General features: G+C 36.9%; 1 protein-coding gene across 2 annotated transcripts in view; it reads left to right on the top strand.

Annotated features, from left to right (window-relative positions):
• ATG7 (autophagy related 7) overlaps positions 1-26,407 on the top strand; it is a 215,687-nt gene that overhangs the window by 102,503 nt on the left and 86,777 nt on the right. For both annotated transcript variants that reach the window (XM_033132876.1, XM_033132877.1), the window contains exon 18: positions 14,005-14,127. In XM_033132876.1, coding sequence (XP_032988767.1) covers positions 14,005-14,127 — 123 coding nt within the window. The remainder of the gene's footprint in view (positions 1-14,004; positions 14,128-26,407) is intronic.

Genomic DNA, 26,407 nt, shown 5'->3' with positions numbered 1-26,407 from the left:
AACGTAAACTTTTAACTTACAGAGTTTTTAGGATTTTCCCCCTATAAGTTATTGCATTTAATCCTCCTTTAACGTGTTATTATTAATTAATACTTAAGTACGTAAGGTAGTCTGGTTCCTTTCCCCTGGCTTGGTTTTAGAAATTAATGAGAATGCTGATGAAATGACAGAAAATAAAAACAAACCAACAAAATATTGATGTATAAGCAAACCTGAGACCAAAGAATGAATATCACAAGTGGAAAAATAGTTCCCCACGCACTGTGAATTATAGTGGATATTGAGTTATCTCCTTGACAATAGATGGCACCCCTCGACACCCCTGTTCATAGCAGCATTATTCACAGTAGCTAAAACCTGGAAGCAACCCAGGTGTCCATCAACCGATGAGTGGATAAACAAAATGTGTTCTGTACCTACACTGGAATATTATTTGGTCTTCAAAGGAAGGAAATTCTGACACGTGCTACAACATGGATGAACCTTGAGGATATTATGCTAAGTGAAATAAACCAGTCACAAAAAAAACAAATACTGTATGACTACACTTAAATAAAGTACTTAGAATATTCAGACTCATAGAGACAGAAAGTAGAATGGTGGTTGCCAGGGGCTGGGGGAAGGGAGGAAATGGGGAGTTGGTGTTTAATGAGTATAGAGTTTCAGTTTTGCAAGATGAAAAGGTTCTGGAGATGGACGGTGGTGATGGCTGCACACAATGGATGTGCTTAACGCCACTGAGCTGTACACTTAAAAATGGTGAAGATACTATATTTTATCTTATGTGTACTTTAGCATAATGAAAAAAAATAATGAAGATACTATATTTTATCTTATGTGTACTTTAGCATAATGAAATAAAGAACGGTTCCCCTTATACAGAAACATGGAATGTCCCAAAGAAGCCTGTAACCTACGTCAGGCTCTCTGTAAATATTTGAATGAATGTATTGAGTAGTTTGGGCTATAATTATTCTTGGAGCAGCTTTTTGTTTGCATTTGTCCAATTTGCCTCCTTGTTGACTTCTACTGATATTTAAAATAAGCCCTCCTCAGATTTATGACCTCCAATAGCACACATCTAAAAAGATGAGATTTCTTGGTCAGACCATCCATCTGTAAATGCTTCGATTATTATAACATCCTGCTCAGTAATCAGCTCAGTTTTTTTTTAACCAGCTCACTTTTGTGAAGTCAAATTATTTGAGAAAACCTTATTTTGCTTTTATGATAGAAATAAAAAGAGCTATTTTATAGATTTAGATAAAGTTGCTCATAGCAGATTAGTGTTTCTTTTTTCTTCTTTTTTTTTTTTTTTTTTTTTGCAGATTAGCTTTTCCAGAAAGGATCTACACTAGTTTTTTGGTCCTCCACCACTCTTCAAAACTTTAAGATAGTGAAACTCCTAAAGAGAACTTCTTTTTTCTTCTCTCCCTTTCTCTTCTCTCTCTCTCTCTCCTTCCCCCTCATACACACACACACACACACACACACACACACACACACACACACACACACACATCTTTCCAAGGATCTTCAGAAGTATTGTTGATTTTTTTTAAGATGATAAACTAGAGCTGGTACTTACTTAGGTCTAAACAACTCTAATTGGTAATGACACATTATTGAAGAAGCGTTCCCTAACAGTCTACAGATTGATGGGGGTGGGGTTGTGTCCGTCTGTCCCTCCCTCCTTTCCTCCCTCCCTCCATCCGTTCATCCAGATAGTGTTTTTAATTACTCAGCTGCTTTACAGACATCCTACATTGGATCCTCCTACTAACAGCTTATTGTATGTCTTTTAAAAAAACAAGATATAATTCACATACCACAAAATTCACCATTTTAGAGTGTACAATTCATTACTTTTTTAGTATATCCACAAGTCTGTGCAACCATCACATTAATTCCAGAATATTTTTAGCACCCCCAAAACAAACCTTGTACCCATTAGTAGTCACTCCCCATTCATAGCCTTCCCCCAGCTCCTGGCAACCACTAATCTTTCTGGTGCTATGAATTTTCCTTTTCTGGACATTTCATAATAAAGGGAATCATATGTGTCCTTTTGTGAATGGCTTCTTTCATTTGCATAATGTTTTCAAGGTTCATCCATACTGTAGCATGTGTCAGCACTTCATTCCTTCATCTGGCTGAATAACATTCCATTGTACCACATTTTTTATCCATTCGTCACTTGATGGATATTTGGGTTTTCCATTTTTTTGGCTATTAATGTTGCTATAAATATTTGTGTACAAGTTTTTGTGTAAACATGTTCTCACTTCTTGGTGTATATCTAGGAGTCATCTGGTATATGTATACCTGTTGGGTCATCTGGTAACTCTGTGTTTAACATTTTGGGAAACTGCCAAACTGTTTTTCGTAACAGCTGCATCGTTTTAAATTCCCATCAGCAGATAGGACGATTTTGATTCTCCATTATTTGATTCTCCTTCAACACTTGTTTTTGTCTCTTTTTTTATTATAGCCATCCTACTGGGTGTGAAATAAGCTCATTGTGCTTTTCATTTGCATTTCCCTAAAGACCAATGATCTTGAGCTTCTTTTTGTGTTTGTTAGTCATTTGTTTATCTTTTTTTTTTTTTGAGAAATATCTATTCAGTTCCTTTGCCCATTTTTAAATTGGATTGTTTGTCTTTTTATTGATTAGTAGTAAGAGTTCTTTATATATACTGGATACCAAACCCTTATGAGATACAAAATTTGCAAGTATTTTCTCCTATCTGCAGCTTGTCTTTTCACTTAATTGATGTATCCTTTGAGCACAATAGTTTTTAATTTTGATGAAGTCTTAGCTTATTTTTCTTTGGTTTCCAATGGTTTTATTGTCTCATCTAAGAAACTGTTGTCCAATTCGAAGTCATAAAGATTTACTATGATTTCCTTTAAGAATGTAATTCTTTTAGCTCTTCTATTTAGAGATACAATTTATTTACAGTTAACTTTTGTATATGGTATGTGGTAAGGGTCCAACTTCATTTTTTACATGTAAATATTCAATTTTCCAGCACTTTTTGTTGAAAAGACTGTTCTTTCCTCTGTTGAATTATATTGTCACTCTTATCAAAAATGTAAGGGTTTATTTCTGGACTTTCAATTCTATTCCATTGATCTGTGTGTCTGTCCTTATGCAAGTAGCATCTAGTGATTATTGTATCTTTCTTGTAAATTTGGAAATCATAAAGTGTGAGATCTCCAACTTTTTTTTTTTTCAAGATTGTTTTGACTATTCAAGGTCCCTTACCTTTCCATATGAATTTTAGGGTCAGCTTGTCTATATTTGCACCCCCTCCACTAAAAGCTAGCTGGTATTGCATTAAATGTTAGATCAGTTTGGGGAGTATTGCCATCTTGCCAGTATTGAGTCTTGCAATCCGTGAACTTGTCTTTGTAGTATTCATTTTGTTCTTCAGTTTTTTTTCAGTAAAGTTTTGTGATTTTCAGTGTATATGTATTACACTTATTTTGTTAAATTTATTCATAGATATTTTATTCTTTTGATGCTATTGTAAATGGAGTTTTTTTCCTAATTTCTTCTTTGAATTGTTCATTGCTGGTGTATAAAAATACAATTGATATTTGTATATGGCTCTTGTATCCTGCAGCCTTGCTGTACTTACTTGTTCTAAGAGTTTTTTGCAGATTTAGGCTTTTCTATATGCACCATCATGTCATCTGCAATATAGTTTTACTTCTTCCTTTCCAATCCAGATTCAATCTAGATAGATGCCTTTTATTTCATTTTGTTGTCTATTACCCTGACTAGAACCTCTAATACAATGTTGAATGGAAGTGGCGAAAGCAGACCTCCTTGTCTTGTTCCTAATGTTAGTGGGAAACCTTTCAGCCTTTTACCATTAAGTATAATATGGCATATAAATGTGCTTATTGATGCCCTTTAGCAAGTTGAGGAAATTGTTTTTATTCCTAGCTTGTTGAGTGTTTATTACCATGAAAGGGTGCTGGATTTTGATACATGATGTTTCTGTGTCTATTAAGATGATCATGTGTTTTTTGCCATTATTATTCTACTATAATGGTGTATTATATTGATTTATTCTCATATGTTGAACGAAACTTGCTTTCCAGGGATAAATCCCACATTGTCCTGGTGTATAATCTTTATATATTGCTGGATTCAATTTGCTAGTATTTTATTGAAGATTTTTGCATATTTAAGTATATTTTTAAGGGGCATTGGTTTGTAGTTTTCTTTATTTGTGATGTCTTTTTTGGTTCTAGTATCAGAATAACACTGGCCTCATAGAATGAGTTGAGACATGTTTCCTCCTTTTCTGTTTTTTTGGGAGAGTTTGTGAAAAAGATCAGTTAATTCTTACTTAAACATGTGGCAGAATTTACCAGCAAATCTATCTGGTCCTGAACTTTTCTTAGTGGGAAGTTTTTTTTATTACTAATTCAATCTCTTTACTCTTTATAAGTTTATTCAGATTTTCTTTCTTTTTGAGTCACTGTCAGCACTTTCTATCTTTCTAGAAATTTGTCCATTTCTAGGTTATCTAATTTATTAGCATACAATTGTTCATAGTATTGTAATCATTTTTATTTCTGTGAGATTTATATAATGTCTCCTCTCTTATTCTTGATATTAGTAAGTCAAGTCTTCTTTCTTTTATTTTTGGTCAGTATAGATAAAGGGTTTGTCAATTTTGTTGATCTTTTCAAAGAACCAGCATTTTATTTTTGCTTAACTTTTCATATCTCCTTCCTTCTGCTTGCTTTGTGTTTAGTTTGCTTTTTGTTTTTTTCCTTAGGGTAGAAAGTTAAGTAATTGATTTGAAATCATTCTTTATAATAGGCATTTATAGTTATAAATGTCCCTCTAAGCCCTGTGTTCATTGTGTCTCATAAGTTTTGGTATGTTGTGCTTGTTTTTATAAATTTTTATTCATTTCAAAGTATTTTCTAATTTCCCTTGTGATTTCTTCTTTCATCCACTGCTTTTAGGAGTGTGTTGTTTAATATCCACATATTTGTGAGTTTCCCAAACTTAATTATGTTATTGATATCTAATTTCATTCCATTGTGGTCAGAGAACATATAGTGTATGATTTCACTTTTTTATGGCCTAACACATGGCATATCCTGGAGAATGTTCCGTGTGCATTTGAGAAGAATGTGTATTCTGCTGTAACTGGAGATAAATCTTTTAGAGATGCCTATTAGATTTAGTTGTTATATAGTATTGTTCAGGTCTTCTATTTCCTTGATGATTTTCTGTCTAGTTATATTCATTACTGAAAGTGCATATTGAATTCTCCAACTGTTATTGTTTAATTCTATTTTTCCCTTCAATTCTGTCATTTATTCATGTATTTGGGGCTGTGTTAGTAGATACATGTATATACCTATAACTATAATTGTTTTTTAACATTGACTCTTTTGTCATTATATAATGTCCTTCATCTCTAGTAATAATATTGAAGTCTAGTTTGTCTAATATTAGTATTGCCTCTCCAACTAACTCTTTTGGTTACTGTTTGCATGGAATCTCTCCCTGTAAAAAATAGCTTTATTGAGATATCATTGACATATAAAAGTGATATGTTTTTAAGGTATACAACTTGATGTTTTAATATATGTGTTTATTGTAAAATGATCACCACAGTCAAGCTAATTAACATATCATCACCTCTACATAGTTAACATTTGTGTGTGTGTGTGTGTGTGTGTGTGTGTGTGTGTATGGTGAGAATTTTAAGAGCTATCCTATTAGCACATTTCAAGTATACAATACTGTATTGTTTGCTATCATCACTGTGCTGTACAATAGATCTCCAGAACTTCTCAGTTTCTTTTCCTCTAACCAGTTGACTTCAATAGAATTTTGATTTTAGTACGTGAAGATACCAAGATATAATATTTTTTTGGTTCTTTTTAGTACAGTTGGGTGTTGCATCATAAAAGGTTCAATTAAAATGCTACAGTGTTGGGACTTTATTCCATTGTCAGTTATCTAAAAATTAAAGCTATTTGATGTTTTGATTTGAAATCACCCACCTCCTCTAAATTACCATTGTGCCCGTTTTGTATTTGGATGCCTAAGAATAATGTACACTCTACAGTGACTTTAGGGGAAGAACAAGAGACTTTTATGTTCTATATTTTTGACATGCCAGTAATTATCCAATTAATGTTACAGTTTGTGACATACTGTTAGTATACATATCTTGAACTCATTACATATCTTGAACTCAGATTTATCCTTTTTTTTTTTTTTTTTTGGTAAGTTTAGCTTCATAAATCCTGCCTGTGTCCAAGAGAGCAAGTTAACAGCAACAGATATAGTTAGGATGATAGTTTCATGTTTCCATATGAAGCTGTTTTCTCATCCATTATATGCTTTATATCATTAACATCTATAGAAACAAAAACAAAGTTATTGAACATCTGATTGATATGTGAAAATGCCATCAACTCCTGATTATCAGGGACAGTGAGTCAGACAGAGCATTTCCCTCTGGCAACTTAATGTACCATGGAGAGTGGCGTCAGAGAATAAAGGGAAGAAAAGATCATGGAGAGTACAATTAATCAGGGAAGACTTCTTGCAGGAGTTTATACTTGAGCTGACCTTTGATGGAAGTAAAAAATCTCATTTGATGTGGAATACAGGAGATCATTCGAGGCAGGGCAGCACCAAGATGGAACGAGAAAGGAGTTGAAGCTTTTCCAAGGTGAATGGTCCTGTGGAGTTGGGAGCAGTGAAAGTGAGGCAGTCGTGTTGTAAGGGCAGCTGAAATTGAGGCTTTTTTCATCCTTGATTGTCTTTTATTATGATAGAAATCCCAGGGCACCAAGAGACAGCGACTGATCAAGGGTTTCCTGGTTTTATGAGCAATGTTTCCCATTCATTATCTGAAGTAGGGATTCTCCACCCTGGAGTGGCTCACTCAGCAACATTGCTGGAAAACAGGGTTTTGCCCTCAACTTGGAGGAAAGCCTCTGCAGATGACGGGGTGACTGTCTCTAACAGGGTAGTGTTTTGACCTTTCTTTTATGGATTCTTATAGGATGGGAATTAAGGATCCTAGTGGCTTCTAGCCATACTCTTTTATTACCCTGTATGGGACATTAGGAAAGATTTCCCTGAGTTTTTTAGAAATCAGGACACATAATATATTTTTAAATTGTCAAGAGCAACTAAGTACAATTTCTAAACAATAGGAATTTTAAATAAGAGTTTTTCAGACACTGCATGTTCCCTTTCCCTTTTGCAAATACCCAAGCTGTTTTTTCAGATATGGTACACAGAGCCAGTGTCCTGATTAAGAATACTAGACAAGAGTTGCAAAGTATGAATCCCTTCTGCTCCTCATGAAATGAGAATCATTGCATGGTTTTGTCAGGAGATCTTAGACTCTATGAAAATCATTCTTCAGAGAGTCATCCCAAAGTAAAATGTCATGGAGGGATTTATATACCTAGCAGGAGAGTATGGGTTTGATCTAGTAAAAAGTCACCAAAGGGAGGAGCCCAAGATGGAGGTGTAGAAAGACCCTGGACTCACCTCACACGGGTACACTGAATATACACTTACATATAGAGCAGTTCTTTCTGAAGAACAACTGAGGGGTGATTGAACAGCTTCTGTGCACCAAGCAAGAGAGACCACCTAGAGAAGGGTGGGAGAAACAGAGATGTAGTAATCATAGGAACCCTACCCAGACAGTGTGAGCTGCAGTAGGGACGTCACTGAGGGATGTACTCCTGCACGCTTGCCTGCTCTAGGACACAGGAGTAAAACAGCAATTTAAAGTGCATCCAAACTGGAAGGAAGAAGTAAAACTGTCACTATGTGCAGAAGGCATGATACTGCATATAGAAAATGCTAAAGACGCACCAAAAAAAGCCAAAAAACACTATTAGAACTAATAAATGAATTCAGTAAAATTGCAAGATACAAAATTAATATTCAGAAATCTGTTGCATTTCTATGCACTAATAATGAGCAATCAGAAAGAGAAATTAAAAAACCAATCCATTTATAATTGCATCAAAGCGTAAAATGCACAGGAATAAATTTAATCAAGGAGACAAAATACCTGTACCCTGGAAACTAAAAGACATTGATGAAAGAAATTGAAGATGACACTAATAAATAGAAAGATATTCTGTGCTCATGGATTAGAAGGATTGTTATAATTAAAATGTCCATAGTAGCCAAAGCAATCTACAGATTTATGCAATTCCTATCAAATACCGATGACATTTTTCACAGCGCTAGAATAGATAATCCTAAAATTATATGGAACCACAAAAAGACCCTGAATAGTTACAGGAATCTTGAAGAAGAAGAACAAAGTTGGAGGTATCACGCTCCCTGATTTCAAACTATACTATAAAGTTACAGTGATCAACGCAGTATGTTATTGGCACAAAAACAGACAAATAGATCAATGGAACAGAATAGAGAGCCCAGAAATAAACCCTTGCTTATGTGGTCAATTAATCTACAACAAGGGAGGCAAGAATATACAATGGGAAATGACAGTCTCTTCAATAAGTGATGTTGGGAAAACTGGACCACTACATCATATACAAAAACAAAGTCAAAATGGATTGAAGACTAAAATGTACGCGCTGAAGCCATAAAACTCCGGAAGAAAAAAAAAAAAGGAAGTAAATTCTTCAACATAGGTCTTAGCAGTATATATATTTTTTAATGTATCTCCCTGGGTAAGAGCAACAAAATTAAAAATAAATAAGTATGTTTATATCAAACTGAAAAGCTTTTGCATAGAACAAACCATCAACAAAATAAAGATATCCTGCTGAATGGGAGAAGATATTTGAAAATTCTATATACAATAAGGGGTTATTATCCAAAATATATAAAAAAAAACTCATATAACTCAACATAGAAAAAATTCTATTAAAAAATGGGCAGATGACCTGAATTAATATTTCTCCAAAAAAGACATACAGGTGGCCAACAGACATATAAAAAGATGCTAACAAATCATTAATCGTTAGAGAAATACAAATGAAAACTACAGTGAGATATCACCTCACACTTGTCAGAATAGCTGTTACCAAAAAATCAACAAATAACAAGTGTCGGCAAGAATATGGAGAAACGGGAACCCTTGTGCACTGTTGGTGGGATTGCAAATTGGTGCAGCCGTTGTGGAAAACACAATGTATGTATGGAGGTTCCTCAAAAAATTAAAAATAGAACTACTATAGAACACATCAGTTTCTTTTCTGGGCATTTATATGAAGAAAACCAAAATACTAATTCAAAAATATATATGCATCCCTGTGTTTATAGGAGCATTATTTACAATAGACAAGATACAGAGGCAACCTAGGTGTTCATCGATAGATGAATGGAAAAGAAGATGTGAGATATATACGTAGATATATATCTATATATAGAGGGTGCCAAAAATATGATACACATTGTAAGAAAGGAAAAAAACTATTAAAATTGTAATACTCGATATATACAGATAACAAAAGATGAATACAAGTCACATTTGGGTTTTGCAGTTACAAGAGGTGCTCAAAGTGGTTACCATCAGCGTCCAGACACTTCTGATTATGGCAAACTACTGCTTGAGCAACATTGACCAAAGTGTCCACTTGTATACATTGTTTTGGGCACCCCCATATAATGGAATAGTACTCAGCAATAAAAAAAGAATGAAATCTTGCCATTTGTGACAACATGAATGGACCTAGTGGATATTATGCTAAGTGAAATAAGTCAGATAGAGAAAGACAAATACTGTATGATCTCCCTTATATGTGGAATCTTAAAAAAACAAAACAAACAAAACCCCAGAAACAGACTCATAAATACAGAGAACAAAGTGAGAGGTGAGGAGTGTGGTGCGATCAGTAAAAAAGATGAAGGGGAGTAAGAGGTACAAACTTAACAGTTATAAATAAGTCCCAGGGCTGTAGTATACAGCACAGGGAATCTAGTCAATAATATTGTAATAAATTTGCATGATGACAGATGGTTACTAGACTTAGTGAGGTGATTACCTCGTAAGTTATATAAATGTCAAGTCACTATGTTGTACACCTGAAACGAATATAATATTGTATGTCAACTCTACTTTTTTTTTAAAAAAAAGGAGTCACTAGAGAATCTCAGTAAGAGAGGTGATATTCCTAAAATCATGTTTTAAGAAGTGATTCTACAATCTTTGTCCAGGAGTATGTGCTCATATATGTTGAGAATATAGATAACCTAGCCTTACAAAATAATTAAGGAAAATCATGTCTATCAGAAAAGGGTCCATGTCTTTATACTAAAAGAGTCATTATCATTTCTCGACATAGCAAACTCTCCCCTGACCTTTGCGATATAAAACCGACCGGAATGTAATGCGTACACGGCTCAGGACCCTGTATTATATATAATTCACTTAAAAGGTGTGGTGGGTTTTATGTAGATTGACAGGTGGCTGCAGTGCTCAAATTCATCGGGGCAGGATCTCGGTGGTGGTTGTTTTGGGATAATGTAAAACATGTTTTCCCCCTTTAAGACAGTTAAGCTGTTTGTAGGGGGAAAAATCCTGGTACCTTTTATAAGCTGCTTATACTCGTAACACAGATTAACTTCCCAGCACATAAAGGGAATACTGGAAAACCCTTGCGTGATTAAATATGCCCCTTGAGGATTAAGTTTTTCCACATATTTTCCAAGCCAGAGCTATTAATAATGTTTCAGCATTAAACTTTCTGTACATCCTGATTATGGGGGAGGTGGCCTTTACTCATTTTCCCCTTGCTGTTAGTTTTTCCACTGTCCCGATTTGTAGCACCACAAAATTATATGGAAACATAGGCTTGAAAACTGAAAGTTCAATGAAGTCTAACAAAGTATCATCTCTGGAATTATTCCAATGTTTTTCAAAGTTTTTGTCCATTTTTTCAAACCCATTTCTTCTTTTACCCTACTGGAAACCTGGCACAAAGTAGCTATTTCACGAGCTTAGTGGTTCACTCAGAAATAAGTGATCGTAAAACACACAGTATTTATCATTTTGAAAAAGGTCACTTAATTTCCATGCATATTTTTTCTGAGATAACATTCTGGTTTGTAAGAAATTTTACTACTGGGAGATTTAGTTATTAAGTGCCTTTTTGTTCAGGCAGTTGGTTGTCAAATGAATTTACTGTGGTTAATCAGCCAAAGACTACTTTGTACACGCCATGAGACTGTTGTCACACCCCCACCCACACCCCCACCCGCCACACACACCCCATCCCTCCTGCCCTTCAGGATCCCAATCTCTGTGTTCCCTCCAGCCTGCAAGTCTTTTCTGTCCAGCCTTGGGTCCCTTCCCTTCTTAGTATTCACCAGCCCCTCGATTTCTTTGACCTCCATCTTTGTTACCCTTTTCTTGCCAGTCCCCAGGCTTCGATGTGTCCTTAACCACCTTTCTTTCAAAACTTCTATTTTCTGCCCCAGCAGGGGCCTCAGATTGCTCAGCGCTCTTTCTGTGCTGCGGATCAGAGCTCCCTTTCTCACCGTCCCCATGCAGCTGTCCCAAGCCATCACCACCCTACTCAAGCTCAGTGGCTCGTCCCACCCCTTCTCTCTGGCAGCCCAGGACTTTGCTGCCTGCTGTTTACACCCAACGCCTCTCAGCCCCGTTTCCCACTCAGGATCCTAAGTTATCTCTACAGCTACCCTGCTACCTGTGGCTGAGGGACGCCTGCCCCTCCTTTCTAGCGCCAACTCCTTCATCTGGGCTTTAGAGTTCTGCTTCCTTCTCTTCTGAGACCTTTCTCCACCACTGGAGGGAAAAAAACACACACACAAAAAAAACTTTAACACTGAATTAAGATTGTAATATTATTAAAATAAATAATACATGTGCATGGTTAAAAAATTCAAGCAGTATTGAAGAATATAGGGAGGCAACTCCTTGATGCCAGTTGTGCATGTATTCTTCCAGAGGTTATACGCATAAACAAGCAGTATACGCACGCGCACTTGTGTACGTTTCCCTCTCCTCCTCCACTTTTATTTTAAAAACAGTACGAGACACATGGTCTGGACATTGCTTTTTAGTGTCTCTCTATGTCTTGGAAATCAGTTTATATTAATACTCTAGATTCCTTTAATGGACCCAGATTATGTCCTTGTTTGTAAATACACCATAATTTAATAAGTCCTCTATTAAAGGGTAGTTGTTTCTAATCTTTTTTTGCTGCAAACTCCGTTGCAGTGAGCATCTTTACACACCAGTCTTTGAGCCCATGCAAGCAGGGCACAAGCAAGAATGGTACAGGCATGCGACTGAAGAGTCAACATTCTTATTATTAGATTTTCTTTAAAATGCTCACTTTGTAAAGTGAAAGATAATTGAGTATTAAAGAATATTTCAACAAAAGGAAAATCACAGTTCCCCAGCCCTCAACAAAGAAAAGTCTTTGAATAGTCTTTAAAGTACAATTGCTGGATTGAAGGGTTTACACATTTTCATTTTTGAATGGAGAATATTTATTCTAAAATTTTTCTATTTTTTGTGTTACTGCTTCTCCAGCCTTTCTATTCATGTGTAATTGATTTCTTGAGTTTATCTTCAATGTCTGCTGTCTTTTTGAAGCATCCATCTTTATTTCTTCTGAATTCTGAGGCATTCTGGTTCACTGTTTGCTTTCTGCAATTCATATAGTTCTTGTGATCATTGAATTCTAAAATGTGATAATCATCTGTTTGATTGCTTCTGACTGCTCATATGTTCCTAGAAAAGACTGCTAGCCTTTTATCTTTTGATCTTTTTATTGAAGGACAGCATATATACAAAAAAGTGCTTGATGATTTTTCACCAAGTACACCTTTGTAAGCCCTACGCAGGTAAAGAAGCGGGTGTCACCAGCAGTCCAGATCCTCCTGTGTGCCCCCTTTCAATTACAGTCCCTCTGTGGGTAGCCACTCTCCAGACTTCCAACACAGTAGATTCATCTTGTTTGATTTTTTGAACTTTATATAAATGTAATCACACAGCACATACTGCTTCTCTCTTTTGTTTAACATTATGTCTGTGAGAATTGCCCATATTGTTGCATGTAGTTGTAGTTTGTCTTCATTGCTATATAATATTCCACTGCATGAATAAACCACAGTTTGTTCATTCATTCTACTGTTGATGAACACTTGAGCAGTTTCTAGTTGGGGCTATCATGAATCGTGCTGCTGTGGACACTTTTGTTTGGGTCTTCTGATGCACATACGAGTATGTATACATTTTTTGTTGGGGATATATACCCAGCAGTAGAATTGCTTGATCATAGGGCATGTGCGTGTTGAGCCTCTAAAGTGGTTGCCTCATTTTGTACTCTCACGAGGATCCCAGTTGTTCCACATCCTTGCCAGTGCTTGGTATTTTCTGTCTTTTCCACTTTAGCCATGCTGGTAGATCTAAAGTAGTATTTCATTGGGGTTTCAGTTTTCGTTTTCCTGATCACTTGTAACGCTAAGCAACTTTTCATACACTTATTGGCCATTTGAGACTCCTCTTTTGTGATGTGCCTGGTGAAATTTAGTTTTACATTTTTCCATTATTATTTTTTAAAATACGTTTGGCTAGCCAGTATGTCACATTTCCCATCCGTTTGTCCCTTCTTTTCCCTTTATCCTTGTCAGTTTTTTTCTTGGCTCTTCTTGCCTATTATTCTTTTCCTAACAAGTGAACTTGAAAATCACTTGTAACCCCAAGTCTTCTAGAATTTTTAGTGAATTTGCCTGTAACTGACGTTATTTGAGAAAAATCGTCATCTGAATTGAGAGATAAGATTGTCATTCTTTCTAAGAAAGAAAAGAGTGGTGCATGCTAAGCTCTCCCAGTGTTTTGCCCAACACGTTGATTACCCACCACATGTAATTCTAGTTCCTGTTTCACTTTGGACAGATGCTTGTTAGAAGTGAAAACCTTTTCATGTGCATTTAAAATGTGCCGCCCCTTTTAGAAACGCATAAATGTTTTACAGGTTCTCGATCAATATGAACGAGAGGGATTTAATTTCCTAATGAAGGTGTTCAACTCTTCGCATTCATTCTTAGAAGACTTGACTGGTCTAACGTTGTTGCATCAAGAGACCCAAGCTGCTGAGGTAAGAATACAAGAAGCTTTATGTACTGAGGACTTACGTGTTTAAAACCTGTTTGATATTCAGATTGATGGAAAAGGAAGGTAGCAGTGAATTATGATGTTTTTTCCTTAGAACAAACCTTCCACAATTGCTGAAAGCTGACATGTGCAGGTCGTTGTATATAGTAGGTGCCTAATGCACAAAATTGTTGATCAAGGAAGTATAGGTTACTGATTTCCAAGCACCTCCGTTTCTTACTGAAGAACAGCATACCCGTGGCCATTGGAGACTTGGCTCTAATGTCCATACATCAAAATGCAAGTCAAGGAAGACATTGGACTCTGGCCATTTTTTTCAGAGAGAACACTCCTGGCTTTTATTTTATAATTTGATCAGTCTTCTTAGGCCACTGAACCCCACCATGAAATGGCTTCCTCAGTTACAACCTAAGAGAGTTATGTTTTCTTTTGTTAATTAGAATATTTTGCAGATCCTAATTTCCTGGGTCATTATAATTGTGTTGTGTTTTTTTTTTAAGAGTGGGATTAAAAAATAGGTTATTTTGTTTTTTTAAATGCTCATTGTTCTTCCAAAAGTACTGTATATGGTATGGAGCTACTCCAGTCACTTGACAAAGTGGACTGTTCCTCAAAATGGATGAATGAGATTAAATCAACAGCTTTCTCCTTAGTCACCTGAGTGAAAGAGCTCTTAGGAAAATCATGGCCTATCATAGCAATTCCACAAATTACATAAGGAAAACCTTGAGCGTCTGTGTCTGCAAAGTTGCCATTAGTCCTGGAGCCCAATTCATTGATTACCTCTTCACCCCCACCCTTGCCTGGGGTTGTGTGTTCTCATCATTGGGGGAGGCCCCAGTGGTCAACGGAGTACATGGTCAGGCCTCACACTATACCAGCTGGTGGTAAAAAGGCTGCTGTTTGGAAGATGGGAGCTAGCACTGAATGTAGGAAAAACATGGTGAAAATACCAGACTCAGATCCCTTGAAGCTTTCAGCAGATTAGGGGGAGGTTTTAGGCACACCAGAGAAGCAAGACAGTGTATCTCTAGTGCTAGACTTAGACCTGCAACTGGTTCTTCTTTTACTGAGTTTCCCCGAAAATAAGACCGGGTCTTACATTAATGTTTGTTCCAAAAGACGCTTTTTTTTTTTTTTAGGGCTTATGTTCAGCGGATGTCATCCTGAAAAGTCATGCTACTAGGGCTTATTTTCCAGTTAGGTCTTATTTTTGGGGAAACACAGTATTTGCTTTGGTGTCTTCTGAGCATTCAACAGATGCAATCTTCCACTACCACCACATGGAGTCTCTTAGTTGCAGTTTTGGGTGATGAATGGCATTTCTCCAGGACTTTAAGAGACTTTGAGATTTTCCCAGAAAAGGTTCAGAATCTTATGTTGATCGCCACCACCATTTTGTCTTTTGAGCAGCACTGTACTGCCCTATAATAAGGAAAACATAACTTATGGGTCTTTTCAACCATACAATCATTTGACTAGTTGGTTGAGGGAATTTTTCCAGCCACCTAGAAATAATTCACATACCTCTCTTTAGTTGGCTAGAAGAATTGCAACTTGAAATTGACCCCATATTTCACTCTTTAAAACAGAGCAGATGTTAGGATAAAGGGCACGTTCCTTGATTAAACCTGCCTTGTTTTGCATTTCAGTTGGTCAAATATTGATAGCCTTTTAAAAGACACCGGAAGTTTAAGAGAGCAATAGTGACTAGATAGATGGTGGGGCAGGATGTGGCATGGTTTCATCCACAAGTCTGAGTTTTCTTTTTGAAGTTTTCCTCCATTAAATTACATTTATAGTTTTGGAATATAAGCCACACATCAAATTTTTGATTAGAGGTGGTAAACTGGTTGACCTATGAGCCAGATATGGCTTGCAGGTGTGTTTCGTTTGGCCTGCCCTATGTGTTAAGTTCTGAATAAAGCCAACATTTCAAAATTATGAGTTTTACATAAAAATCAGAATTTTCGCATTTATAACTTCTTTGAAAAATCGTATCTGGCAACCCCAGGCCTGCATTCTTTAATAGTGATGTTTATCTGGTGCCAAGAAGCAACTTGTATAGATAAATAATGTATTTGATATGAAATTTAACGGTATAAAAAATATTCTATGTGGAAAAGAAATCTTCTGTACCTGTCCCTTACCACCCAGTTTCCTCTCTGTAGATAAACATTGTTGTTAGTTTCTTGCCCAGAGGTCTTCTTTAAGTGGTGTTCTTTATTTAGATGATGCTCTTTAGTTGATGATCCTTATAGTTACTGGTATTTGCAGCTCCTGTCATAGAAAAGGATCAGTATTTTTCTTAAAAAGCTCTAAATAGGACTGTGTGTTAATAATGCTCGCCAGAGGACCTCATAGCAAAAATCATTATCCTACCTACATTAATTTACGTTACTGTGAAAAATGTGTGTGCGTGTAAATAAGTATGTATGTCAAAAAATATTCACATCTGTATAAGCATAGTGTTTTGATTTACATATTTGATTCCCAGTGCATTTATAAATGTTCATTAATAAAACTACAAAATTCTGTTTCCCATATAGAAAGGTCTCAACTTATTTATTTCAGCAGTGCAATCAAGAATGCCCACTGAATTCTCATCTTAGACTGCTTTCATGCATCAATACTGAAATTGCAAAAGATTCACCCAGATAATTCTATGTGACAGTATCATTTCATATGTTGTTTATAAAATATGTATTTGTATACATACTGTTTTTGAAAAAGAATTACTGAGTATCTTTTGGAAGTTTGATAGCAAGGCACTGTGCTAGTAACTGAATAGAGAAGTTAACGTGGATGAGCTCATAGTCTAGTGTGAGAAACAGACATAAATAGGGTGCTCTAATATCATTAAAAATGTTTTAGTCATTTATATGTTAAGTGCTGAGAGAGCAGTTATACCTGTTTAGGAAAGTAGGGATGTCGAAGAAAGCTTCATACAGAAGGGAACAAATATTCCAGTTAGGCTTTTTTTTTTTTTTTTTAAATTTTATTTTTTTAATTGAGATATAATTGACATATAACATTATATTAGTTTCAGGTGTTCAGTGTACTGATTTGATATTGGTATACATTGCAAAAATGATCACCATAATAAATGTAGTTAACATCCATCACCAGTTAGTTTTAAAGGATGAGTAGACTATCTTTAAAAATAAAAGTTGGATTTGGGTGGGGAAAGGGTAGGGAAGTCAGGCAGAGCATTCTAAGCTGAATGAAGGTCTCCAAGGGCGAATCTTTAGTGTGTTATTCAGAATCATGAGCATGTAATTGGAGCTTGAGTTTCCTGAAATCAGATAAGGTTATTTTTTAATAACCGCTTTATTGAATTATAATTCACGTACTACATATGATGTTCACCCTCTTTTAAAGTGTACAATTCAGGGGTTTTTAGTATATTCAGAGTTGTACTATTATTACTACCAAGAAAAGAAGATTTTCATCATGCCCAAAAGAAACTCTGTATCCATTAAAGAGTCACTCCTTATTCCTCCTCCTTCTGGGTCTGGCAACCACTACTCTTTCTGTCTCTATGGATTTGCCTATTCTGGACATGTCATGGAAATGGAATCTCACAATATGTGGCCTTTTGTATCTGGCATCTTTAACTTAGCATTATGTTTTCAAGGTTCATCCATGTTGTATCAAGATAATTCTCTATTCAGTTAAAAAAGAAAACTTTTGATGCTATTAAAGTTATCCATATCCTTTAACACCTGTGGTCTGTCTCCCAAGATACAGAGGGTGCCAAAAACATGTATACACATTTTAAGAAAGGAAAAAACTGTATTAAAATTGTAATGCAATGAATGACACTAGCATTCATTTGATTAATGCCATCTTTTGAATGAACGTCATACTACACATTGCTACCAAAATTCAATTCAACTTCGAAAAATTATACATAGATAACATCTTTTAAAATATGTACATTTTTTTGGTACCCCCGGTATAGCCCCTTTACGGAGAAATACAAAGTTGATCCTACTAGAGACAATAAATCCATTTATTTTCGTAGAAAGGGACACAGAGATAATGAATTGGAAGATATATTTAAGACAGAATCATCCAGATCTTAGGCAACCCTAGTTTTTACATCCATCCCCCTTCCATCATCCAATATCCCAAAATGATTGGTTAACAGACACATCATCAGGTTCGTTTCTGTTGGAGGCGGGGTTGAAGTGAAAAATGCACGAGTGGGGACTAGGAGTGTGGTAGAGGGAGTGGCCAGACTTACAAGGTGAGTTCGTTTTGGGTAATGATTTTGAGGTAATGGAATAAATGAATGAAAATGATTGGATTGTGTTAGAGATAGAGTGAAGATAGAACTTGAAGAAAAAGAACAGAACTGGTAGATGGATTTTGCAGATAAAGGAAAAATTACCCTGTTTCATTTAGTGTGATGAGGAAAAGCTGTAGAACTAAGAGGCAATAAAAATATTTAAATGAGAAATGTGTGTGGTAGATTTTTACCTTGAGTTGCAGATTAAAAATACTCACCTCATAAATGTTTTAACTCATGTCGTATTTCATAAAGTAGGGGCCTTGGACAGACACCCCCTTTGTTGATAGACCATCTAGCTGCCAAATTATAGTTACATTCTGCCCATGAGGTATTAGAAGGCCTCACAGAGAAAAGGCCTCACTCAACTTTTTACCCTCTTAAAATATGGCCATCTAAGCAGGGAATTTTGCATGAATTTATTTCTGAACTTTATTTTCAGGACCTTTACTGAGAATGGGTTTGGACATTTGGAGATTGAGCCCAGTTTTCTGTTGCCCTAGACATCTGTTTATCTCAGTTGAAACCAAAGGAAATGGTTGGTCTTACAGTTGATGAAGCCCAAGATGTCCAAGTCATGGAGCTGTGAAGTGCTCACCAGATACTCTCCAAATTGCTTAATTTGTTGAAAAAAGGCTCAGTCTAAATCAAACATGTGAATGCCATCTTTTCATAGAATCAGCTGTGACTTGTTTTAGGATTATTTATCATCAACTATCAGTTCACATGTACTGAATTCGTTCCAACTGTGGGTTCAACATTGTGCTGTGGGAAATGCCAAATAATTTCAAACTCCATCTAACTAGGGAGAAAAGACTGATTGATCCATAAGAGAGTTAATGAAAAGCTACTTTGGTATATCCATGAGAAATTCAAATTCCAAAATCCCATAACCCAACTTCCCTGAACTACTTCATTTTCATTCTTGTGAGTTCCATGATTCCAGGATTAATTTTAGGCTATGTTTCCTTCTCTTGACCATATTACCAATATTTGATATTGCATTATACAGTTATGTTTTAAGGATTGCAGTTATAGCCCTCCTTTAATATAATTGCATTTTCATCAAGTTTTTGCTAAGCCGAACTTTCTTTCTGCAGAATTAGGGATTAATGAATGATCATTTGAAAAGGAAGTTTAGTGTTAACTTTAATATAGGATGTAAAATTATAAACAGGCTGGCAGAAATGAACAGGCTGAGCAGATGAGTTGATTCTGAATTAAAACGCAGATTCTGACTCATCTACTACAGAATTCAGAATTGTAGAAGATAAAATACCCATTTCTCTCATAGCAGGAAAGTCATAAGAAAAACATTATAGTCATGTGATATGACTTCATTGGCATGACAATTTACTATTCAGCAAAGTAAATAGTGCAATTAACAAATGTTTTTGCTAGGCCTTTTGCACTTACACTGAGTTTTTGGCCTCTCTTACTCACAGCTGGTTTTGATTTGGTTCCTGTGGAATATTTGTTTTGTTTTGTTTTGTTTTGTATTTAACAACAGTCAGATATTTATGTATAGCTTCATCAAGAGCCTCTGATGACAAATAGCCTTTGGAGGCCAGTAGAAGCTGTGGGAAACCCCGTGTCAGCACTTAGACCTGTTTCCAATGGAGAGGAATTGTTCTGGGGACTGACCTAGCCTGCTTATGAATCCAGTTCTGTTTTCCCAGAGCCTTCTGCTAGCCCACGTCCAACCTGCACTGGCCCATCCCGAGACTGTATCCTGCCTTGATTTTTCCTTGTGAAGCAATCCCTCAAGACACAGCCTTGGCCTTCTCTCCTAAGTGAGGCGGGGAGAGGCAGAAACAGCAGGCAGAAAGCCATTTAATTCTTAGATTGGAAACTAGAGACTTGTTTTTGAAATAAGGCTTGGCCGTACTCCTTCAGAATTCACTTTATAGAATGAGTCCCTTTTATTGGCTGTCAGAATTATCTACATGGATTTGAGAAGTTTAGGTAAGTTGGTATTAGGAAAGGATCCAGTTGGAGGATAGACAATGACGTCTGGACAGAGTTCTCCACCCCTCAGAAGAGGAGTCTTGGATGGTATAATTCACTTAGAGAAGAGGAGAATCATAAATGCTAAAAGTAGAGTTAAAACAGCTAATCAGAAATAGAACATAGGAACTGTGTCCTCCTTAAATTTTAGTTCTTGTTCTGCTCGTGTTTCATGAATACTTGACTGAATAACAAATATGTTGTGCATCAGTTTCCCCACTTACAATAAGGGGATTGAACCATACGTGAAATCCTTTTTAGCTCTAATAATTCAATGATTTTGATTCAAATATACCCAGTATGACCAAGAAGTAAAATGATGGCTAATTTATATATCGACATGTTTTACATTGTATCAGTGATTACTATTTGTACATTTTCTAAACATTCTCTGGTATCTATCCTATCTGGCTGCCATTGTTAGAAACACTTTTGGTCACATCCTTTTGAGATTTAGTTCTACTATGACCCTTAAAAGAACATTTCTCGTGCTTGGTATTGGTTGATTTGTGTAGCACTGTGCTTAAATCCACAATGGTGTAGTCCAGCCTACCAACTGACCTCATTCTACAGACTTGCACCCAGGACTTTTGGCTTTGTCATAAATGCAAGTCTCCCCTCATCATAATTGAGTATTTTCAAAAAATGCACTGCTCACGACCTCTTGGTACAGCTTCCAAAGATGGGCTCCAAAACCCCCTTATTTTAAGAAATGGCAGCATCCTTAGAATGTTGAAGGTGTAATATCCAAGGAGTTTCTTTTAAAGTGGGCAGTGGATTTGAATAGACATTTTTCCAAAAGTTATGCAGATGTCCAATAAGTACATGAAAAGATGCTCAACATGATTAGCCATCAGGGAAATGTAAATCAAAACCACTATGAGATACCACTTTTACCCACTGAGATGGCTGTAATGAAGAAGACACAATAATAAGTGTTGATGAGCATGTGGAGAAATTGGAACCCTCGTGCATTCTTAGTGGGAATGTAAAATGGTGCAGCCACTTTGGAAAACAGTCTGGCAGTTCATTAAAAAGTTACCATATGGCCCAGCAATTCTACTCCTGGGTACATAACCAAGAGAAATGAAAACATGTTCCTACAAAAACTTGTACATCAGTGTTCATAACAGCACTGTTTATTCGTAACAGCCCCACAGTAGAAACAACCCAGACGTCCGTCAGCTGGTGAATGGATCAATAAAATGTGGATGTTACATTGGAAAATAGTGAAATATTACTTGGCAATAAAAAAAGGAAAGAACCACTAATGCATGCTACAGCATGGATGAACTCTATCACGTGAAAGAAGCCAGTCACAAAAGGCCCCGTATTATAGGATTTCATTTATAAGAAATGTTCCCATTTATAAGAATTTAAAAATCCATAGTGTCAGAAAGTAGATTCATGGTTGCCAGGGAGTTGGGGTGGGAGCGTGGGGGGACTTGGGAAGTGACTGTTTATGGAGAAGGATTTCTTTTTGAGGAGATGAAATGTTCTAATCTTCGGTTGTGGTAATGGTTATACAACTGTGAATATACTAAAACGGCTGAATTATACACTTTACCTGGGAGAATTGTAAGATATGTGAATTATATCTCAATAAAGATGTGTTTTAAAAGAGGAAAGAAAGCAGATGGCCCTGGTGCACAAAGTGGGACTCTCTGTGCTTCTCCCTTTTTCTCTGGCTCTCTGAGGGCAGTGTTGATTTTCTGGCTGTGTGTGATCGGCTGTCGGAGCATGTTAGCTTACTGTTTGTAAGAATGAACTTTGTGTAGATGTGACAGTGATTTCTTCCATTTTTAATTGTGCCTCAGTTTTCAAAGCTTTAGTCTCTTTTCAGCTCATTTGACCCTTTCTTGTACTGTGGATAACCAGTAAATACTGGGTGTGGAGGGGCTGAGGGAGGAAGGAGAATATGGAGGGCCCACTGGCCAAATGCCTCCCTTGCAGACTTTCTGGGAGGAGAGGAAAAAGTAAAAATGTCAGCTCTAGTCACAGAGACATCCGATGGCGTGGTTAGGGGAAGATGAGAGTGCTTTGCTATGTGTTGTTGTCAATTGAAGCAGTTGTATAGAAGATCTGAACCCCAGCCTAGAGCTGAATTTTTAAAATTTCCTTCTTTACCACAGAGTTTTATTTTTATTTTGAAAATTCTAGAATATATGAAAAGTTTAAAGAAAAGTACAATGAATACCCCATATGCCTTACACCTGAGTTCAACGATTAATGTTTTGTCACACCTAGTTTATTTCTTGCTCTCTCTTTCTGTCTCCAAACATACACACACACACACACACACACACACACACACAGCACACACACACGTTCATATACACGTACACACATGCATACACAACCCATCACATGCATACTCACACATTTTCTCTTTTCCTGAACCATTTGAAAGTAAGTTCCATATACAGTGACACCTCAAACCTGCATTTTTAGCACACATCTGCTAAGAATAAGACATTCTTTGTAAACAGAATACCCTTGTCGTCACAGAACAACAATTCCATAATACCACCTAAAGTCCAGTACATACTCAAATTTTCCCAATAGTACATATGACTCTAAACGCACCTTTTAAACCGTTGTTTGCTTTTTCCTCAAGTTTGCAACTTTGTACTGAACAAAGTTTTTACAATAATAATTAAGCCCTAGTCACTTGGTATATGCACTTGAGCATATCTGTGAAGCTCTTGGCACTCTCATCTCGAGACGGGGAGACTCAGTTGTCCTATCAGGTGGCAGACCCCAGAGGTCCTGCTGTCTCAGGCAGGCTCTGCCAGGTGAGGTTACCTCCAGGTATCCCCTGGGCAGCCTGGTCTGACGGAGGCAGCCCTCATAGCCAACCAGCCCTGAGCTGTGGTTCCTGCCCACCCTTCCCCACGGGTCCCCAGTGCCTGAGGCTTTTGAGGAGGTAGGAATGGGGCTGGGATATTTTCGATATTTTGAAGAGCCCAGCAGAAATAAAACATTTATGACAGGAGATGACATTGCCCAACTAAACCATCAAATTGTTGTTTTTGTGTTGTGCTTTGTTTTTTTCCCAAATTCTGTTGTCTCAGAGTGGAATGGAATACTGGTTAGCTCAACCCAGTGAGAACCTCTGAATGGCAGTGATGTGTGCCTTTGAATTATAAAAACAATAAGATAAAGTAGTGCATTTTGTTGCGTAGGAGGGGTTTTTCAAGATAGTCTGTGAGAACGTGGGGATTAGGGAGCGGAGAGCCGCCCGCGCTGACTTCTCGCCTGCATCAGCGCTGGAGGGTCCCAGGGAGGTGTTCTTGCAGTTACCCTGTGAGCATTATTCTAGGGCTTGTATTTTTACAGCTGACCCTTCTCACTTGCAAACATAACAGCTGCCATGTGTTGAACTTGGGGGGTTTCCATGTTTTGGTACTGTAAAATTAAATTGATTTCTTGGTTCTGAAATCTTAGTGTTGATCCATCTTGCTTCTCAATTAGCTGTGGGAGAGCAGGGAGGGAAGAGAATATGAAATAGTCTAAGGTGTATATGTTTTTAAATTAAATATTGCTCATGTTTAATCATGACTTCTTCTATCAGTCAACAAATATTTATTGACCCCTTGGCAAGTTCATGGTGGTGTGGGGATTCAAAGAGGTACAAGCCAGGCCTCCTGGAGACTGACATGGCATAGTCAGGGGAGGGGTGGGTAGGATGGAAAAGTAACCAAGACTGCAGGGCAGTGAGTGTGCACAGAGAACTGAGCACAAGGTAGAGTAAGTCCTGTAGGATTTCCTGGGCATCTGATGCAGAGAGAGGATGTTTGAGCTGGGCCTGGAAGTTTGGAACTCCAAGTTAGGAGAGGAGGACGACTGAAGGCATTCCAGAATGGTCTGTGGCATGGGGCATACAAGATCTCTGACGAAACGTACCACCAGAGGACTATATACCAATGTTGATTACATTAATTTATACAGAACTTTTGTACCTAGCCTTTCGAGGCCCACAACAGTCTATGAGGTGGTGATGACCCCGTTTTCCAGATGAGGCTGTGAATTGGTTTGCTAACTTGACTGGACATTGTTTATCTACATCTTGAAGATTATAATACACTTCTGCCTGGGAGCAGAGAGGAAGATGTATATGGCGTGAGACGGATGTGTTCTACTTTATAGAGCGTACTGAGCAGTTGGATCAGATTAAGCAATTTCAAAATGCAGTTGGGCTTTTTGTCTGTTTCCTTATAACTGCGTTCTTAGCTGGGTTTCTTTCACGGTACCATCCTGGGTCCTGGTTAGCCAACAGCACTGTGCTTTCTTACTCTTAAACTATCTGTAAGAATAGACTGGCTTCTAGTAAAATCTGTGGGAATGAGGTTTTTACTCATTCGTGATTCCATCTCCAGACTGAGAGTGGGGGAAAAGGCAGATAAGAGGTAACTTTTCTCTAAATTGTAAAGGGAAATTAAGGGCTTGCCCTCACTTGGATTTATTCAGCCATCTGGTGAAAATAAAATTCAGTGCTAAACTAGAAATATCTTATTGTTGTAGAACAAAATCATTCAGTTCTTAATTACAAATATAGTAAATTGCCGTGGATTTGTTTGTTTGTTTTTAATTTTGCTACAAAACTAAGGCCTTTGTGTTTATTTTACCTTAATCTTCCTTGGAAGAGGCCATACCGAGTTCTGCTTAGCCTTTTATTAAAAAGAAGGAAACTTGGCGTTTAGAAAGATTTTAAAAACATTTTGTTTTCATGAAAGACACACATACATAACATTTATGTTATTCTCTGTCTAACTTAAAACTCATCATTGAACTGATGTTTGAAAGCACCAATTCAGTATCAACTCTAGAGATAACTATCTGGAGTTTCTATAGTCAAATACTGAATGGTTTATTTATACTCTGCTCCCTTCTTTCCTTTTCTGTTTCTTTCAACAATGACCTGTGGAAATAAAACTTTATTCTTCAATACCATGAAAGCTAGGCTGAAATAATATTAAGCCTTGCTCCCTTCAGCCTTAGCAGCATGGGCTAGAAACAGTATTCTCATGAAGGAGCACAGGATTTGGGTTCTGCAGAGCAGGGAGTTGCTCATGGTTCTGCCACTAGTTGCACCAGTTGCATCACGTCCTCTTGTCAGGGCTTCATCTGTAAAATGGGATAATACCTACCCCACAATGTTGGTGTTATAATGTGTTGTGAAATCTTTAGAGGTATAATACAAACATTAATTCTTGTATGCTAAATACAAACGAGCCAAATGGAAACTGCCACAGCTTTAAAATAAATTTTTCTTGATATACCATAGGTCTTTGAACATAAATGTCTTGAATTAAACTTTAAACAATCATCAACCATTAAAATGGTAATTCGTACTAAATGGATATTATTTTAGTATCAAAGAGATTAGCAGCAGGTGATTTTGTTGTAGAAGAACCTACAAAAACTATTTGATCCCAATCAACATATAAAATACACATTAACTTGCAAATAAATCTGGGTAAAACTTCCTAATATGAAATGATTGAAATTTCTCGATTAAATTGTGTTGTTCAAAAGGACCTACTTATCTGCTGTGAAATTAACTCCTCAAAAGGCCAACAGAGCATAGCTTTTGCTCTAGTGTGTCCCTATGTGTTCTCTTCAGTTCTACTGCTGTGTCTTCTCTCACCTCCAGACTTTGTTCAGCTGATCCCTCTGCTGGTCAAGCTCTGTTTCCTCTCCCACGGGATCTGCCTGGTATTCCTGCTGGTCCTGCTAACTCAAGCAGTGACCTCCTTTGAGGAATCGTTTCTGACTCACTGCCTCCTGCTGAGGCAGAGGTGCAGATGAGATTCTGTCAATGAAAGTCTGAAAGCACCAGACAGACACATTGGGGCAGGTTGTATTATGACTGGTGAGCAGAGGAGTAACTTCATCTAAACAATGCTTTAGGAAAATGAATATGGTAAAGATCAAGAAATTTCGCCCCCGCTTTTTTCTT

Source organism: Rhinolophus ferrumequinum, chromosome 17, assembly GCF_004115265.2.
Source record: "Rhinolophus ferrumequinum isolate MPI-CBG mRhiFer1 chromosome 17, mRhiFer1_v1.p, whole genome shotgun sequence".
NCBI classification, from domain to species: domain Eukaryota; kingdom Metazoa; phylum Chordata; class Mammalia; order Chiroptera; family Rhinolophidae; genus Rhinolophus; species Rhinolophus ferrumequinum.
This window is presented reverse-complemented; position numbering and strand designations above follow the sequence as displayed.